Genomic DNA, 18,016 nt, shown 5'->3' on the forward strand with positions numbered 1-18,016 from the left:
ATTTTCGTTATAATTGATTGTAATTAAATATTTAATCTAATCATACTTAAATTTAATATAATATTTAATCTTTAATTAATGCTGTAAAGATAAGGACCTTCTTATCTTTTCAGTGACTGCTCTTCACTTTCAAAACTGGACCTTCTTTTATCTCTCTAGTAATCGTTTAGACCCTTAGGACTTGGGAGGGTTGAAATATGACTCTTGATTGACGTCCACAGAAAGATCTTGGGTGATTTCCTTTTCTCACTGTAAAAGTCTATTTCTCCACAAATCTCTACCTTCAGACAGATTGGTTTATTTTCAAGTTATTCAATCCAGAGTCACAACAACAAAATGAGTAAAAAAAAATGAAAAATTTCTATTATCCCACGTGATTCTTATCCATCTTTTAAATCATTCCCACGAGCTTCCGCAGATCGGGTTACTCTTTCCTCTATATATGTGCTGGCTGTCCATCGTCCTCCATCAAAGAAAAAAGAGATGGCTACTCACCTCTCAGCTGGTCTTTTCGTCTTCTTTGTCCTCTGTTCCCACTCAGTCGCAACCATTGCCGCCAAAGATGTTGATTTCATGTATCTTGTCCTCATGGTAATTATTCTCTAATCCCTTCCTCTCTTCGTTTTAGCGTTCGTTGATTCTGCAATATTTTCTACGTTATTGACAACGGTAACAATACTAATTTCGTACTGCGACGTGAATTTGACCGCAGTGGCCTGGATCATATTGCAAACAAGCTAGTTCAGGCTGCTGCTTGCCCAAGTCCGGCCAGCCCGTTCTCGACTTTTTCATCAAGGGCTTGTATCCCGCTTCCAGTGACGGCACCATCCTCTCCAAGTGCCAGAAGATCCCCTTCAATGCCAACCAGGTTCACCTTTTGTTACACAACTAGAATGTCAAACTCTTTCCTGACCAACCTAATCTCTAGTTCTGAAATCTGATTGGTGTAATTGTGGCAGATTGATGACATGAAAGACGACTTGAACAGCTACTGGTCCAACATCAGGTGCCCGAGAAGCGAAGGCCGCTTCCTGTGGAAAAGCGTGTGGAAGAACAACGGTGTTTGCTCTGGCCTGAGTCAACACGACTATTTCCAAAGAGCATTAAATCTCAGGTCCAAGGTCGACCTCCTCTCCATACTAGGAAAGCAGGGTAAGCACACACTCCTCGTCTCCTGTCTTGCTACGGCCATTGATAATCGAAATCTGATTTTGTTGAGTGCATTTTGATGCAGGCATTATCTCCACGGACTACATGGACTACAGTTTCAATACGGTGCTCGATGTGGTAAGCAGCGGGATCGGAGCGAATACGGCGATCAAATGCGGCCACAACGCATGGGGTGAATCCATAGTTTACGAGGTTCATATGTGCGTCGACAAAAATGCCAACGCCATTATTCCTTGCCCCGTCCTTCCAAAAAATGCTTGCGATGAGCGCGTCGTCCTCGGCTCCTTCACCTACGATATGCTCCAGAACATGACCACCGTCAACCCCATCCGGATGCGGATCCTCGATGCATAATCTCGCTCTCTTTGCCCTTTTGGACTGCCTACGTGTCTGTTTTTCTTTGATCCGATGGCTTTGCCCATAGCGTTTGAAGACTCTGCAGAATCTTAGAGAGTGGAGATGGGTAAGAGCAGGCGATATGTAATGGAAATAAATGCTAATAAATATTAAACAAATGAGGTTGTTATATTCGATCCCACGTGTTGTCCGCCTTTACATCAAGCCTACGTCCATACATGACCATGACATCGACTAGTAGTTACCTTGATACCAATCAGACTACAATTACATAAGCAAGCGGCTACAGCCACCTCCATAATGAGTAGCAACCTGTATAAATTGATACGCTCTCACCTTCCTTGAGATTAAACTTGATTTAAAAATAATAATATGTTTTTTAAAATTAATTTTAATCATAACAAATATATCTAAAATATTTATTTTTAAAAATATATTTTAAAAATATTTAAAATATTTTCAAAACATAAAAAAATTAAATTAAATATTTTTTTCAAATATTTAAATATTTAAATTTTAAAACATTAAAAAAATAAAAAAAAATTTATAAATATTTATTCGATGATGTGGCATGATCATGTGGTTTCATGTGGGTGACGTGGCCTCCTTATGCTGTGGAGGGTGACTTTGCGTAAGACTTTTGAGGTGTTTATATGGCGTTACGATGTGGTGCCACATAAGTTATCAAAGCTTATATATCACCTTTGACTGTACACATGTGCAGTAGACGGGTCAAAGTTAGGTATTTGTGCGATTAAGTTTAAAAGTTGGCTACTTATGTTATTATTTTAAAACAATTTGGTAATATACTAAAATTTTCTATCTAATAACATTGTCGGGTGAGCTAGGTTTGACATTTCATGCATTGTAACATAGACATGTGGCATCAAGGTCACTTTATGCTTTATGCTTTTATTTCTACAGAATCATCTTTCTCCCCAAATGGGATAAGAAAGAAAAGCAAAATATGTCGACATTTTTACAAGGGATGTGGTGAACATGCTCTGCGCATTCAGTTATATATGGGGCTATTAGCTCCTGCTTCATCAGTGTGGACCTGATCAGGTGCGGGAGGTGAATCACAGAGTAATTCTCCTCTTGGCAGGAGGATTCGGGGCATCAAAAGTGCCAATTCGGGCGTGAACTCTACCTGCCAAAGGAGAATTGCCGCTCCATTCACCTACATTATGAGTTGTTTTATGAATGGTGATAGTTAGGGTTTGCTTGGACGAGCAGTAGCATTTTAATTTGGTGAGTTGGAAATGGTTTTTTTTTTTAATTTCTTCTCTGCGTTTTATGAACCTTAGCTGCCTTCGTCACAATAGGACACTAATAATCTCCAAGACAGGCAATCTAGAAATGAACAAGTACTGAACCATTTGCCATGTTGCATGTGAGCTTCAAGGCCATGGCCTCAACTTTATGGGACCATGACCAAAGACAGGAAAGTGGAGATTGTAGACGATGAACTCTATATTACCACTACCATTCTGATTGGTTGATCCGACCACTGAAGGTAAGTGTTTTATAGATCTATATTCAGTTCAAAACTCTGAAACTTAGACATATCGGACATATCCAAAACTGCTGCTGTACCCACTCTCCCTGGATAAATAGCCCCCGTAGTTGTCTTTTTCGTTTTTACAGAGCAAAATCCGGGAAAAAAATTCTACAAAGCATTAACCCACTGACAGTATTTTATATCTCCGGCAGGACTGGCAACAAAGAAGGCTTACTAGGGCCTAGAACAGAAGCAGTTAGTGACACTCGCTTTTCAATCAAAAATCCAATTTCCTGAACCCAACATGACCCTTGTTTGCTGGTAGATTGTTGTGAGATCATTTGAATAGGATTCCTTTGACGAAAGGAAGAATGCAAGCAGGTCGAAGAAGGAGACAAAGAGGTCAAATGAAAAGATGAGCCTTCTGGGTTCTCTAACAATGACTAATCAAGCAAAAAGTAAACAGGAAAGGTCAGGAGGCAGTGCTCCTCCGCGACTAGATAAAATGAGAATGAGGCCACAGCACAAAACACCAAAACTCGGAAGCGAGCAACTGGCAACTTCTCAAATCCTACCCCTGTAGACTTGAAGGACGAGTGAATTGACTGGTCGATAGCCAACCGTTTCTTTCTGGTTTAATCCTTGCTGCGCCCTCCCATGCCCTAGATTCCCTTCATACCTTTTTCTTCCCATCTGCGGTCTGGGTTTTGTCCTCCTAGTCGACCGGCCAAAAACAAATGTAAATGAATTATATCTTTCAGACAGAATGTCGCGATCTGAACACAAGGATACTGCAAAAGGAATGGCAGTGTAGAGATACTTTTTTTTTGTTAGCTGAGGGCTTCCAGTGCAGAGCGTGAATATAAAGGAGGAGTGGATCCAGTGCAGCGCATGAAAGTTCTACTCGTGAATTATAAACGGCCGACGACCTCTTTCTGTTTCCAGAGGAGATGAGGACGGTGAGGCGAGTGCGAAGAGGAGTGGTCTTGTGCCGGAACTTTCAAGTCCTTAGATCCATTACCAGCTCAAAATCGGTAATCCTTTCATGGAGCAGCTCAGTTTGATTACTTTTCTGCGTGTTGGTTTCCTTCTATATATAATGCAATATCCACGCAGCTTTCAATTGTTTGCTTTGTGTTCGTCCAGTTGAGAAGAAACTCAGTTATTATGAACGCTCTCAATTATATCAAGGAGCTGAAATTGAAAATGGAGGCAACGAATGAAAACATCAAATGCCTGAGCCGCCAAGTGCGTATGCTCTCTCTTTCTCTCTTTCTCTCACACTCTGCGTCTCTTCTTGCCTCTGATCCCTCCAATATAGCCGCATTTTCTTCAAAGTTCTCTATGGCTACAGATGACTGTACCTACCTCATTGTTTAAGAAAATGTTCTTGGAATACCTGAAAGGGAGAGAACCCAATCTGGATGACCCACCAGATCAGTTACTGAATGATCGCACAGTCATGTGGGCTCAAGAAAATCCGTAATCATGAATAGACTGATTGTCTTGAATGAATGCTCAACCAAGAGCAATCTAAAATAATAATGTCAGAGCGCTTTCTTACTCATCATCTGCTGCTATTGTTCTCAGGAGGTGACCATAGAGAGTGTCGAGCTGGGCTTTCTGGTTCGGGTTTCATGTGAGAAGGGACGAGAATTGCTGGTTACAATTTTGGGAGCATTTGAAGCAGTGGGTCTCAATGTTATTCGAGCCAGTGTTTCATGCAGCAATTCATTTTTCATGGAAGCTATCTGCGAAGCCCAGGACAGAAGCCTGGATGCATCTAGTCTTAAGCAAGCTCTTCTCCAGGAATTGCAAAAAAAGGAGGCGAAATATGATATTGGAAGCTTAAGAATCTAATGAACAGAGATATGACGAAGAAAAATAGACTTCAATTTCTGCTGCCAAGTTCTTTCACTGACTACCCATCCAACGTCAATGGATCTTCAGCATCTGCAACTGGACTCATCCATATGATACTTACTATGGATAGGTCATAAGAGTAGGCCAGATCTAATTCATGGAGTGGCCATTAAAATAATAAATGGAGTTGAATCTGAATCTTTTAACCAAGTTGGTCTGCAAAATTTCCTTGCTCACATGGCCGAATTCATGTGCGTTTTCTCATCATCTTTTGCACATTTAATGAAGGATAAGATAAGAAGTTCAACTGCATATCTCTCATGAGCGAACAGTTTGAATCTCAGAGGTCCGAACAATAAAGAAACATTTTGAAACTTATTAAATTATAAAAAAAAACTGGTGTAATGCCCACGCCGTGTAGCCTATTGACATCTTCTTTCTGAAGCGCTCCACGCTTCGATCAACAATAAATGAAGGATTGCAACTTGAGCATACTCTTCCTAAGCCAGTGACTTATCTTTCGTAATGGAAAAACAAATGCAGCCACTTGCTTAAAATCTTTATAAATGTTCAGTGATTTGCTGAATCGATAATTAAATCTTAAGAAAAATATCAAGGGCATCGCTTTTTGGGTGCGAGAGGTCCCGAATTCAGTTCTCGGAACTTCCAATTTTTGAAAGAACAACAAACCATTTGGAGCCCCTTGTGAGTCTGACAGTGAAGCTCGTTCCATTCTCTTTCTGAAATACTGAGTGAACTGTGACGAAAGATACTGTAATATGATCCAACAACGATTATTTATGCAGTCTGGAACGGAAATTATTTCAACACTCCTCGTTGATTACTATGAGATTAGTGTGTTAATTTCCTATCAGGAATATGTATGGGAGGGCATTTGGTCTAGTGGTATGATTCTCGCTTTGGGTGCGAGAGGTCCCGAGTTCAATTCTCGGAATGCCCCTTGATGTTTTAGGTTTTGGTTGATATCGATCTATACTCATCTATACTCTTATATTACATTAAAGTTTTTATGAGATTTTTCTGTAAGGGCTGGTTTTAATGGTTTACTATAAAGTCTTTAGTAATTGATTGATTCTAATTCTTCAGTGTGGACATTCATTCTCGTCACTCATCCTATTTTTTTTTGTTTTCAATCTTGATTTGTAGAACTTCTTCATGGATTACTATAAGAAGTTTATAAATATATTTTAGTTAAATTATTGACAGATCTCATCGTCCGATTCGAGTTCGATATTAAGAATATTTCAATCATGCTTGCCTACAGTTGACATTGGGTTATTACTAAATGTCTTGTTCATTCATGAGAATCCCACTGAAAAGGCGTAGAATTAGAATTTATAAAATGCAAGATTGTGAAATGGGCATTTGGATGCAAACACTTATTCTCTTCCAGACATGACAAGAACAACTTTTCATTTGCATCAGAAGACTGATTTTTTTTTTTTTTTTTCTCACTAAGATAGGGAATCAATACTGTTCAAATTTCAGATTTGAAATGATCAGGAGCCCGAAAGTGTCTGTCTTGCTTTCATCATCATTTCGAGAGGGTGAAAGTGAAGAGCCGAAACCCAGACAAGTAGAAGCCATGGAATGGTCATTCTGCTCAGTTTTCAATTAAATACACAGTGAATAGCCATTTTCGGTGACCCGCCACCACCAACACAAAACAGGACTGGGGAAATCTCCACCCATTCAACAATTACAAGAGCCACCATCCATCGTAATGGTCGAAGCCAAATCGTGACAAACAGGCCAAAAAAACTGCTCTAGTCGTGCTCATATTTTCAAAAAGAAACAGAGAACAGTCCATAGCAAGCAACCGAAGAGATAATCATCAAGTGGGACCGAGAAAACCAATAAAGAAGAAACCAAATGCCAGAAAGAAGTCTATAAAAGGTGTCGCTCTCACCTTGACCGTCCTGAATTATTTAACGCCTCCGTTAGCCGATCTGGTGATGAAACAATTGATTTTTCTTTTAACTCTACGACTAAATGTGTTCGTTCAGTTAAAAAGGCCGCGTGATATCTCGATCACATTATCTTGGGTTTAATTATCTGAATCCAAAGTCTCGAAAGATAACATAGAAAAGCTATTTTTATTGTGTAAAAACTATAGAAGCAGAAGAAGGAAAAGGGGGGGTGATTAACTCATCTGACAAGAAACAGACGGAAGAAAAAGGAACTCAGAGTATGAGAAGTATGATGGATGGAATCTACGAACCAAACTAGGAAGGAAGTTTGTTGTCTTATCTGTGTGCTATGTTGAAAGAACTGTTCAGAAAGATTGAGTTAATATACTAAACGAAAATTGATAAATCCGCACTGAGAGACTACTGGATGAAGGATAGCTTGAAGAAGTTTCCATTCGGGGAGGTTTGACAATGGAGACATCGATGAGGAGGGAGAGAGAAAGTTTCATGCATTAAAGATGCTGGGGAAAGTCAAGGCTGAGGAAATTAAACAATTTGGAGGCGATTAACATCACACCGTCATCACCTCCATCATACGATGCATAAGGATGCAACAAACGTCCATCCCATCTGAAGCGGAGCAGGAACCGGTCGCTTCACACCCATGGATGATATTTTATTCCTCACACAGTAATCTTTAATCACAGTGCCAGCACAGAAATGGCTTACGTAGTTTTCTGTGCAAGACATCGTCCTCATAAAAATTGGAAGCCCTCCTCCCTTCAGCCGTTTCCTGACTTCTACAGCCACCGTAAACTTTCTCAGCCACCAATTTCCTCCCTGAGAAAAGAAAAACTGCAGCAACAACACGTCTTCTCGCTTCTAACAGCCCGGGGAAAAACTACGCCAGTATTAAACACGAAGAGAAGAGTCGGCTTTCGAGTTTAGACCAACTGGGTCCTCAATCCCCATTGCGCGTAACAAGTGGAAACTCGAAAGTGTTAGAAATGATGGATAATTAGCACGTTGGCCCTAAGGGTCGATCCACTGATCATTTTAATTTGAAGCAGTGAATCGGGATCAATTTCGGGACCGGGTGAGTTGGCCCACGTGCAGGTAAAGTTGTTTATGTACACCGGATTCCAATGAATATACGCGAATAGAAAAAGGAAAACGTGCGACTGCATCTGGGGAAAAGTCGAAGGAGCTGTTGAGATGTTGAACGGAGGAAATTTGAAGGGCTTGGAAGGGAAAGTAAATTAGGAGGGTGGCGATACAGTGTGGACTTAAGAAAAAGGAAGATTTCAAGTTTCCGGTGAAAGGGTGGGAGAGGGGGGTCCTCATGTGGCCTCCCTTCCATTTTGTCTGAATATCTAAAACAAAAGAGTCGCCTTCAGTTGGCAATATTTAGTTTGGATATTTGATCGCACGTCCCTCATAAACTATAAAACTGCCCATCTGTCATCATGACGGCCGATATTAAAAGCCGGCTATGTCTTGGTCCTTCGCTTCTCCTCATTCCAATTCACCCCCATCTTCTCCTGCAGCTTCTTCCCCTCTCTCACAGGATAAGTAGGAGTCTTTTTTAGAGAAGTACTTGAGGTTTTGGACGACGTACCAGACGGAACAGTCTGATTCTCTTTCGATTAAATCGGATGGACGGACGCTTCAGTAGCCCTTTTGTAGGCGAGCGGGAGGAGCCCGCGAGTACGCCGGAGAGCAATAGGGCCGCCGCCTCGACATTCTCTGGCGGCGTTGCGGACGGCAAGTTGAACGCCATTTCTTCGCCCAAGAGAAGGTTAGTGAGTGATAGGATCAGCTTTATATGTCGCCTCCGAGATAAAGAAAATAATTTGCTAATCATTTGCTTTGTGATGATACGAAGAAATCATTTTACCGGTTTTTTTACAGCAGGAGGGCCGTACAGAAGAGAGTTGTGTCCGTACCGATCGCGGAAGTGGAGGGATCGCGGCTGAAGGGGGAAGGAGCTCCACCGTCTGACTCGTGGGCTTGGAGGAAGTATGGACAGAAGCCCATTAAAGGATCTCCATATCCCAGGTAGGCAATCCTGAATCCTGTTTGATCTCTCACAGTTTCTCGGTGCTTCGCCCTCTCCGTTTTCCGAACGATACGATTCAACTGTATCTTACTATCTTGGTCCAAATTTACTGGGAATTCCCTCCACTGCCAGGAGACTGCAGTCCGTGAAATGCACGCGCAATCACTGATGTCAGTGATGTTCTTTTCCTTCTTTTTCCTGTGAGACCGTCACAAATCAATCACTGCGCAATCATGTATGATCGCCTGTTAGTCCAATACTAACACATGTTCTCTCTCTTCGTCTAACAATATGTTCCTAGTGATTCTTCTTCTTCTTCTTTCTTCGAACGACCCATGGTGCCGGATAAACAATCTCAATCCAGCAAAAATCCAGTCGATTAGTCAGTAGTATTTCACTTGACCTGAAAGTTGATTTCCTCGATTTCTCCGACAGGGGATACTATCGATGCAGCAGCTCCAAAGGTTGCCCGGCGAGAAAGCAAGTCGAACGGAGCAGGGTGGACCCCAAAATGCTTGTCGTAACCTACGCTTGCGAGCACAACCATCCCTGGCCCACCTCCCGTAACAACTCCACCTCTTCTTCCTCAGCCGCCGCTGCCCTCGCGGCTGCGCCCAGCACGCCGAGCCCAGCTCCACAGTTCCCGCCAGAGGAACCGGCGGTTTTCTCCAAGGACATCGAACCGGAAGAGAAATTCCCCGATCTGACAGACGACACGCTCATCTCCGACGACTTCACCTGGTTCTCCGACGTTTCATCGTCCCCTGGGAAAGAGGCCGTGTTCCAGAGCCCGATCTGCGGCGGAAGCCACATCTCCGGGGATGCCGACGTGGCGGCGATCATGTTCCCGATGGGAGAGGAAGACGAATCGCTGTTCGCGGATCTGGGCGAGCTGCCGGAGTGTTCGTTGGTATTCCGACGAGGGCTGTGCGAGGGGAAGGAGAGTTTGAGGACGGCGCCGTGGTGTGGGAGCACAGGATAAGGTGACCACGAGACGTCACGCATGCCCTCGTTTGTCTCTTCTCCCCAAAGCGGAATATTAAAATGGAAGAAAAGCGCCGCGTGGACCGTGGTGCCCCATCCGACTTCATAGATGAGGTAGATACAATGAGATGAAACGGAAAAACAAATTCTAAAACAAAATGGATGGGATTTTAACTTTTCTTCTCCGGTTGGAGTCGAGTGTAAAAGTCCAAAATAAAAATCATTGATACTTTAATTTAAAAAAAAATAAAAATCTCCTAGTGGTGTCTTAATCTCCTTGTAATCAGCATCTACCTCCGTCTCCCCGACGGCTCCCCTCTTCATGATGTTCTCTTCTTCTATTTTTTAACGTAACCATTTACCGAAAGTCCATATTCAGTTTCTGGAATGCAGAAAGAAATAAAGAAGAGATCTTTTGCTTATGAACAAGTCTGCTTGAGGATTTCAATCACAGCCCATTTTATATGGTTTAAAAAAACACAGAAAAGAGAGAGAGAGACGACGATCGTATGCAGTTATGGTTATGAAGGTGCGTGTTCGAGGCTTTGAATGAGAGGAAATGATGCAGCCAATCAAGGAGCCATTAAAATGGATTAAAGAAGTCGTAGTAGTGGGATAGTGAGGATACATGTGGGGGAAAGGGGTTGAAGTCAGAGGTTGTTTGCGTACAGGAGGGTAGGTGAGCGGGGCTTTTCAGGCAACCAAACACACGCAAGGATAAGTATATATAGAATAGGAAGAACCCAAGCTGTCCAAGTTGTGATTGCAGGACGAAATGTTAATTACCAGCTTGCAAATGTGTGACATGTGATTCGGGGCAATCAGCCAAGCACAGACGTCATCATTGATTACGTTCTTCGTTATCCACCAAAATGGTTTGTTTTAGCTTCTCAAGGAGGAAAAATACATTGAATTGAAGTAGCAGAGAAGTTAAACGGTTTCAGAGTTATTTGACTTAAAACTAGTCCCGGTTTCTTCCCTTTCCTAGACGACCAGTCTATCTCGAAAGCCCATAATCTAGGCTGAATCCAACTGGGAAAAAGATTTAAGATCCTGGAGAATATCTTTTGGTGGGTTAATGACTTTTCGAGTGCAGCATCTGGCTCTCTGCTGCTTCGTCCGGATAGATTATGTGGCAACCGTTCTCTCAGTTTTGTCTAAATTTGACGTATTGAGACATGCCTGATCATATACGTGCAGGGGGAATCTGTTGCTCAATGGAAACAGTGACTGGTGTATGCTGTTACGATTATTCCATTCCCCTCGTTAGAGCCCCACACGATCGGAATCCTCGTCCCCAAAAAAGAAAAAAGAAAAAAACGGAGGGAGAGAGAGTAACCACGTCGTTTGCGATCAGCCGGAAACGCTACCATTTACCCTCTAATCTCCTGTTACCAAACCTCTTTTGGTCTCTCATCTCATTCTTTTTCTTCTTATTACGCAGGGCCTTGTAGCGGGGGCTGTGGGCAACCGGATTATAAAAACCAGTTTTACTTGATAACAACAAATACTGAACAGGTTTTACTTGATAGAAGCAAATACCTACTCTGTCATAAATATTTTTGTTCCCCCATACAGACAAAAGTGTAGAATAGTTGAAGCAATCTTGAAAAGAAAAGGTTTCGAACTAGTAACGACCAACAATAATAATGGATACGGTTTACACAGGCTAATGTAATCAAGAAAAATCTCCTTGAAAACAACTGGGTAAAAAGTATTGGACTACGTATATGGAGAACTGTCGTTTGCGTGGGACATCATCATCTACTTGACAAAGCTTCCACACCGATTTCACCTTGAAAAGTCCACTTTCCAGAGACAAATACAGCGACTCTTCTGAAACTTGGAGCCATCATTTGAACTAACTAAACCAACAAATGTAACAACCCTGTTCCTATTCAAAAGATCTCCTGTTGTTCAACAAAATAGAAAGTTGGAATAGCTTCCCTCCTCTCTCCTCTCTATTCTAAACAACAATCAAACTGAAAAACCTTCAACAGGAAACCACTGCGTGTACATGAAATGAAATGCAGTGGGCTCGATGTCAAAATCCTCAGGTCGAACAGCAACCCACCTTCTTCAAGGCAGAAACGTCGTCTTTCACATTTATCCGCTCCCCTTTGCTGGGGACTGCAGCTGCTGCTCCCTCATCCCCTGTTTCAACTGCTTTTTTACTCACAATACGGTAAATTTGAGTTAAGACCTCAGCAAAAGCATTATCCACATTTGTAGCTTCCAAAGCAGATGTTTCCATGAAGTAGAGAGATTCCTTCTCGGCAAAAGCTTTTCCATCTTCAGTAGAGACAGCAACAAGGTGGCGTAAATCAGACTTGTTTCCAATGAGCATGACAACTATGTTAGGGTCAGTGTGGTCCCTCAGCTCCTTCAACCACCTTTCAACATTCTCAAATGTAACATGGCGGGTAACATCATAGACAAGTAAGGCACCAACAGCTCCTCGATAGTAAGCACTTGTTATGGCACGGTATCTGAAAAAAAAAAAAAAAAAAAGAACAAAGGTGACACTAATGTTAGGTACGTATGCATACTCAGAATAAACATTTGGAACTTTCCAAACTATAGTTCTGGTTATTTTAACAAAAACAAAGAAAAAAAGTTTCCTCTCCTCTCATATCTAAAGCAATTCTATAAATGTGCCCAAGTATGACATAAAGATTTTTTTTTTCTTTTTTTTTTCTGAATTATTGGTCTTTGGTTCAATGGCCACCCAAGAAAAAAAAAAGTATCCTCTCCTCTCTTATCTAAAGCAAATTCTATATATGCGCCCAAGTATGACATAAAGTTTTTTTTTTTTTGTCTGAAACATTGGTCTTTGGTTCAATGCACCTGAAGGGATTTGTTTGTGAGGTGTTTTGTGTTTGTCTCTGCCGGCCTTTGGGGTGTAGTATGTATGACCAAATTCAGAACAAAGAGTCTAAATAAATAAAAACAAATAATTTTTTTAAGATGGCTAAGTTTGTAAAAAGCTGAACCAAGGCACTTGGTGACCTTCTCAAAATAAGTTTTCACGAGATTTCACTACTCTCCTGGTACAGATCAAAGAAATAAATGCCTACACAACAACACTGCAACAACCCACAAAAACAAGCTAACGTATAAGTTGTAGGTCTATCAACGAAAGAACTTATTAAACCCAAAACTTATAATTTGTGGGATCATACAATGTTACTTTTTTTTTATCCTGTGAATAAGTACCAATGTATTGTCCTTTCACTACCACTAATGGTGTAATCACACCACAAAAAAAAGAACCGCATCCATCCTTAAGTATACATCAACAAAAATCATCCAGACATCCCCAACAAATGCACTACTCTTATATTGTTTGTGTCCACAAAACAAGCTAAGAGATTTTTACTTCTTATTTTCAAATACATTGTGACAATCAAAGACTAAATGACAGAGATAACAGCATTCCTTAGTCGTTATAGACTTTTATGAAAATATAGTGTTACACATTACACAAACAACAGTCAACTGATGTTCAGCAAAGAATACCTAAATTATTTCATACCATACTCAATTGGTGCTCAACCTAGAAAACCTGCTTTGATTTGTCCACTCCTAAGCTTAAAAGAACCAAAGTACAGATCATATAACGTCTAATGTGGTATCAGGTCAGGCTTGCTGGAACCTAACCCGACCCAAAAAACTGGGGACAGGCTTCCAATTCAGCCCATGGGTCGGGAAACGAGGTGGAAAAAAAACCCACCAGATTTTGGGTCAGGGATGGGTTTCCCTCAACCCAACACAAGGGGATTTTGAACTGCCCTGTATAACTTTACATACTATTTAAATGACATATAAGTTATAAAAGCTCTTTACTTTTCTTAAGCATATTTAAGTAAAATTCAAAAAAAATTTAAAGGATGGCTAGAAGGTCGTGTCACAGCTTTTATTTTTTATTGATAAATTTTTTTTTTTTTAACTTCACATTATTCAATGTGAAGTTCTTTGTTATTATATTTTTGCATCTGTTGTGATCGCAGATGTGAAAGTGTTGTGACTTTTTATTTTTAAGATTTTTCATGTCAAACCAATCAATAATAGTATTTTTTATGATGTTCTGTAATTGTTGAATGTCTTTACTTTTGACTTTGACAAAGGGAAGGAGGTCAGCCTTTGAGGGTGGGAATATGGAGATGGAGTGGGGACAGAATCGAGTAAAGAAGAAACAGAGTGGAGACTGGATTGGTTTCTCAACCTTGTTCGGGTTTTTTAAGGGCGGGTTTAGAGGTCAGGATTGGGATCAGGTCCAGGTTTCTCAAAACTCGTCTCCAACCCAAACCGTGCCTACCCCTAATTATTTAAACACCAAGAAAATCTAGTAGAGGAATTCAACTACTGGGATTTCAACATATTCACTGCACCTGATGATTCTTATGATACAAGAAACACAACATCCAAATTAGGAATGTCTAAGAGATGGAACTGCCACAAGTGATTCTGAAGACCAGGAGGGGATACAGGTGACAGTTCACTTGAGATGTATACTCCTTTAACCTTAAGAAGCTAAGAGAAGCTAAGAGGAAAGGATATCAGGCATCAGTAGAGCTACTGATGACCCAGAATCCATGTTACTTTACAAGGCTTAAGCAGAAACTCTTTTTTCCTCAAATTTCGGCTACAAAAATCCTGCTCATGTAGGGGCACCCTTTAACCATGTCATAATCAAGGAAATTAATGCTTCTAATTGTATCAGAAATCCTGCTCATGTTATTAGGGTACCTTTAGCATATCATAATCAAGAAAATAAATGTTTTCTAGGAAATCCACATTCAGGATAGAGAGAACAAATTTTTTTGAAAGAATTTTTGGGAACGCAATCACCAAATTAACACTCTCTCCCTGATACTTCCTCACATAAGGGGTATCATGCCATGCATAAACTCCACAGAAACTGTTATTTTCACTTATGAACTTATCCAGATTTTCATTCTTGGACAAAGATAATCAATATCAATCGCTATATCTAATCAAATCCAAAATCAAATTATGCTCTTCAAGGTGCAATTTTTTAATGCCACAGTTGCTCCAGTCATGGGAAAATATTATTTTGAAGTTAACAAAGTTTTCTACTGTAAGCAACAGCAAGTAAACATAAGACAGGATGTCAGCAACTTCAGATTTAAGTTCTGAAAAGTTCTCTGATAAAGCCATGAATAATTTGTTTAAAAATTTTTACAAGATATTTATACAAATTGAGGAAGAGATGGATGACCACGCTCAAAGCCACTTGTTAAGCTTATTCAAAATTACATAATTTTAGTGGCAGATAACAAGCATTAGAAAAGGATGGCAAATCTGTGCTTCTTAATCATATGATAATTTAATCACTTCGCAGCTTCAATTCTCCTAGAAAAGTTTGTTGTTACATAATTGTGACTCTCCTACCATGGCTTCCTCTCATTTTACCAGCACCATCTAAAGAACTCCTCCCATAGTGGCTCTCAGCTATGGTGTTGAGCTTGGTGGACTTCAAATCACATGAGACCACATCTTCATTTAGCGGAAATCCTGTTCCTTTTCTTTTCAGTGGCTTCTCAAAATCAAAGCCAGCTACACAGACAAATTTTGAATATGGTTTGTAATTGAAGCTATTCCTCCCCAACTAAACACCTCTAACCGTCCACTCATTCTTGCACAAGTCAAGCTACAAAATCATGTGTTGTTACTATGCCTTACAATACCCACATAAATACAATTGACTTTCAAATCCACAAGCTGCGAGCAACTGCAAATATTCTCTACCAAGGAAAATGGAGATCAACAGTGACAACCAGAATGTGGCATTGAGGAGAAAACTGCACTAACTAATAGTAATTCAGATTCTCCGGAATGTAGCATTGAGGAGGAAATGCATCTACCTCCACCTCCACCCTCCCCATCATCAACACTGCTCCACTAACTTTCCATCACACAGTTGCTAATTTATGCATAACAGATTACTTTATTAACTTCTTACACCAAGAGATCCCAAGTTACTCTTGCAAATATAACATGAAACCTGACCAACTATAAGGATAATTCAGATTCTCCGGAATGTGGCATTGAGGAAGAAACTGCATCTACCTCCACTTCCACCCTCCCCATCATCAAAATGCTCCACTAAGTTTTCAGCACACATAGTTGCTTTTTCATGGATCTCGGATTATTTTATTAACTACTTGCACCAAGCGATCCCAACTGAATCTTGTAAATAAAAGATGAACCCTGACCAACTATAAGGGAAATTCGAATTCTCCAGAATGTGGCATTGAGGAAGAAACAGCATCTACCTCCACCTCCATCCTCCCCACCATAAAAAAATGCTCCACTAAGTTTTCAGCACACAAAATAGTTGGTAAGTTATGGATATCAAGTTACTTTATTAACTTCTTGCACCAAGAGATCCCTAGTGATTCTTGATAACATAATATGAACCCTGACCAACTTTACAGGTAATTCAGATTCTCCAGAATGTGGCTGAGGAGGAAACTGCATCTATGTCCACCTCAACTTCCACCCTCCCCCATCATCAAGTCTGCTTCACTAAGTTTCCAACACAGAAAAAATAGTTGGTAACTTATGAATATCAATTACTCTAGTAACTTCTTGCACCAAATGATCCTTGTAAATATAACAGAAACCCTGACCAACTTTAAGGGTAAGCCGCACATAGGTAATGCATGTTCTCAATCTATTAATGAAACAAACAACTCACACTGCTCCAAACCTGGCGTTCTTACAGAGAAGGAGAACTACTTGCTCTCGTATAAAGTGCAGAATTTCATGAGCTTTTTGTCTCTTATTCTTAACGAAACCCTAACTAATAGTAAATGTAGTGTTGCATACGTAATAACGTTGAAACACAACATATACATGGTAGGAGCTAGGCAACAAGCTGTGACGTACAACTACGGGGAAAGAAAATAACCATGACAAAAAGAAGGAAGATGCACTAGAAAGTATCACCATAAAAAAATTAGTTAGCCATAGATCTGGTCTTATTTGCCAAGAAACCCCCCGAGTTCAGCCATATGCACTACACTTAAGACCACGCAAAGAAGCAACTTCAGATCTTGAAATCCCAAATGGATCTTTATATCCTATCCCGCCAATCTTAAAAAAGTAAAAAAAGGCAAATTCATCTTTCTAAGGTTGCTCACCTCCTATAAATGGCAGTAACGGTTGAAAAGAAGCAAGATCAGACACTTAAAGCTGGAGACAAACTCTGAAAGATACCTCTCTTGGCCAGCCGTGTCCCAAATCTGAGCTTTGATAACCTTTCCATCAACGTTCAAGCTCCTGGTAGCGAACTCCACTCCGATCGTAGATTTGGACTCGAGACTGAACTCGTTCCTGGTGAACCTAGAAAGCAAATTAGACTTTCCGACGCCGGAATCGCCGATCAAAACCACCTTGAACAGATAGTCGTAGTCGTCCTCAGCTCTATAAGCAGCCATCTATTTCCTTTTTGAGACAACAACAAGAAGAAGAAAGAAGAAAAATCCAAGAAGAAGAAACGCCCCTTTCGTTATTCTTTCCAATAATCAGAGTCCAATTTTTTTCCTTTTGTTCTTTTAAGAGCTCACTCTCCGCTTCCCTCTGCTTCTTTTTGCAGCCGAAAATTTGAGATTTCTGTCGGCTTGGCTGGATTCCAACGGCGAAGGTAAAGAGGCGGTCTTTTTGGAGGTGACACTGGAGGTCGACAGTGACCGAAGGAAATGACAAAATGACCACAGAAAACAGTGGGTACGTGCAGTTGATTGGCGTGGATAAAGGGTGAATTGAAGTATAGGACTGTTTAGTCATTTCAATCCGTTGGAGGAGCCGCGGAGGCCTAACAGTATGAAGACAAGGGCATGTCGAGTTTCGGACATAACTTGGATTAAAATGGGAACGTAGTCGTTGCTACGGATGGTCTCGCCATCATCCATCGTTGCTACCTTCCGTTTTTGAGCGTTGTCACAACCCCCTCCTCACATCTCCTCTTTCCACGAGACGAGAGGAGATAATAGTAGGGAATGCTGGGTCTTCCTCTTCCCTTTCCTCTCACTAACTGAAATCGAGTTTCGTCGATTGGTGACTAGATTTGGTGGTTAATTATTGGGACTACTTCTAAAACCCCACATGTTGGACGAATATGCT

At 40.8% G+C, this 18,016-nt stretch overlaps 4 protein-coding genes and 1 non-coding gene across 6 annotated transcripts; 4 read left to right on the forward strand and 1 right to left on the reverse strand.

Annotated features, from left to right (window-relative positions):
- The first annotated feature begins 483 nt into the window (after positions 1-483).
- Positions 484-1,703, forward strand: LOC137963667 (ribonuclease 1-like). The gene is made up of 4 exons (XM_068810826.1): positions 484-591; positions 713-868; positions 960-1,152; positions 1,235-1,703. Exons 1-4 carry the CDS (start codon positions 484-486, stop codon positions 1,522-1,524), a joined length of 747 nt encoding a protein of 248 aa, XP_068666927.1. The 3' UTR covers positions 1,525-1,703.
- A 1,720-nt stretch (positions 1,704-3,423) lies between these two features.
- On the forward strand, positions 3,424-5,127 carry LOC137963989 (uncharacterized). The gene is made up of 3 exons (XM_068811242.1): positions 3,424-4,062; positions 4,175-4,276; positions 4,619-5,127. Exons 1-3 carry the CDS (start codon positions 3,979-3,981, stop codon positions 4,886-4,888), a joined length of 456 nt encoding a protein of 151 aa, XP_068667343.1. The 5' UTR covers positions 3,424-3,978; the 3' UTR covers positions 4,889-5,127.
- A 653-nt stretch (positions 5,128-5,780) lies between these two features.
- Positions 5,781-5,852, forward strand: TRNAP-UGG (transfer RNA proline (anticodon UGG)). The gene has a single exon. It is a non-coding gene; the product is annotated as a tRNA-Pro (tRNA).
- Positions 5,853-8,295: 2,443 nt separating this feature from the next.
- Positions 8,296-10,212, forward strand: LOC137963642 (probable WRKY transcription factor 65). Of its 2 annotated transcripts, none has more exons than XM_068810794.1 (3): positions 8,296-8,620; positions 8,734-8,880; positions 9,317-10,212. In XM_068810794.1, exons 1-3 carry the CDS (start codon positions 8,478-8,480, stop codon positions 9,861-9,863), a joined length of 837 nt encoding a protein of 278 aa, XP_068666895.1. In that variant the 5' UTR covers positions 8,296-8,477; the 3' UTR covers positions 9,864-10,212. The 2 variants fall into 2 exon arrangements, with proteins under 2 accessions (XP_068666895.1, XP_068666896.1); XM_068810795.1 differs by having other exon boundaries at positions 8,737-8,880.
- Positions 10,213-11,413: 1,201 nt separating this feature from the next.
- On the reverse strand, positions 11,414-17,584 carry LOC137961883 (ras-related protein RIC2). Its single transcript, XM_068808497.1, has 2 exons — positions 17,111-17,584; positions 11,414-12,354 (listed from the first exon to the last, which is right to left on the reverse strand). Exons 1-2 carry the CDS (start codon positions 17,329-17,331, stop codon positions 11,919-11,921), a joined length of 657 nt encoding a protein of 218 aa, XP_068664598.1. The 5' UTR covers positions 17,332-17,584; the 3' UTR covers positions 11,414-11,918.
- Positions 17,585-18,016: the final 432 nt, after the last annotated feature.

The sequence above is a fragment of the Aristolochia californica genome, unplaced genomic scaffold (assembly GCF_029961685.1).
Source record: "Aristolochia californica isolate CCGP_79_NKW_82.1479 unplaced genomic scaffold, dmAriCali1.0.hap1 SCAF_4, whole genome shotgun sequence".
Classification (NCBI taxonomy): Eukaryota; Viridiplantae; Streptophyta; class Magnoliopsida; order Piperales; family Aristolochiaceae; genus Aristolochia; species Aristolochia californica.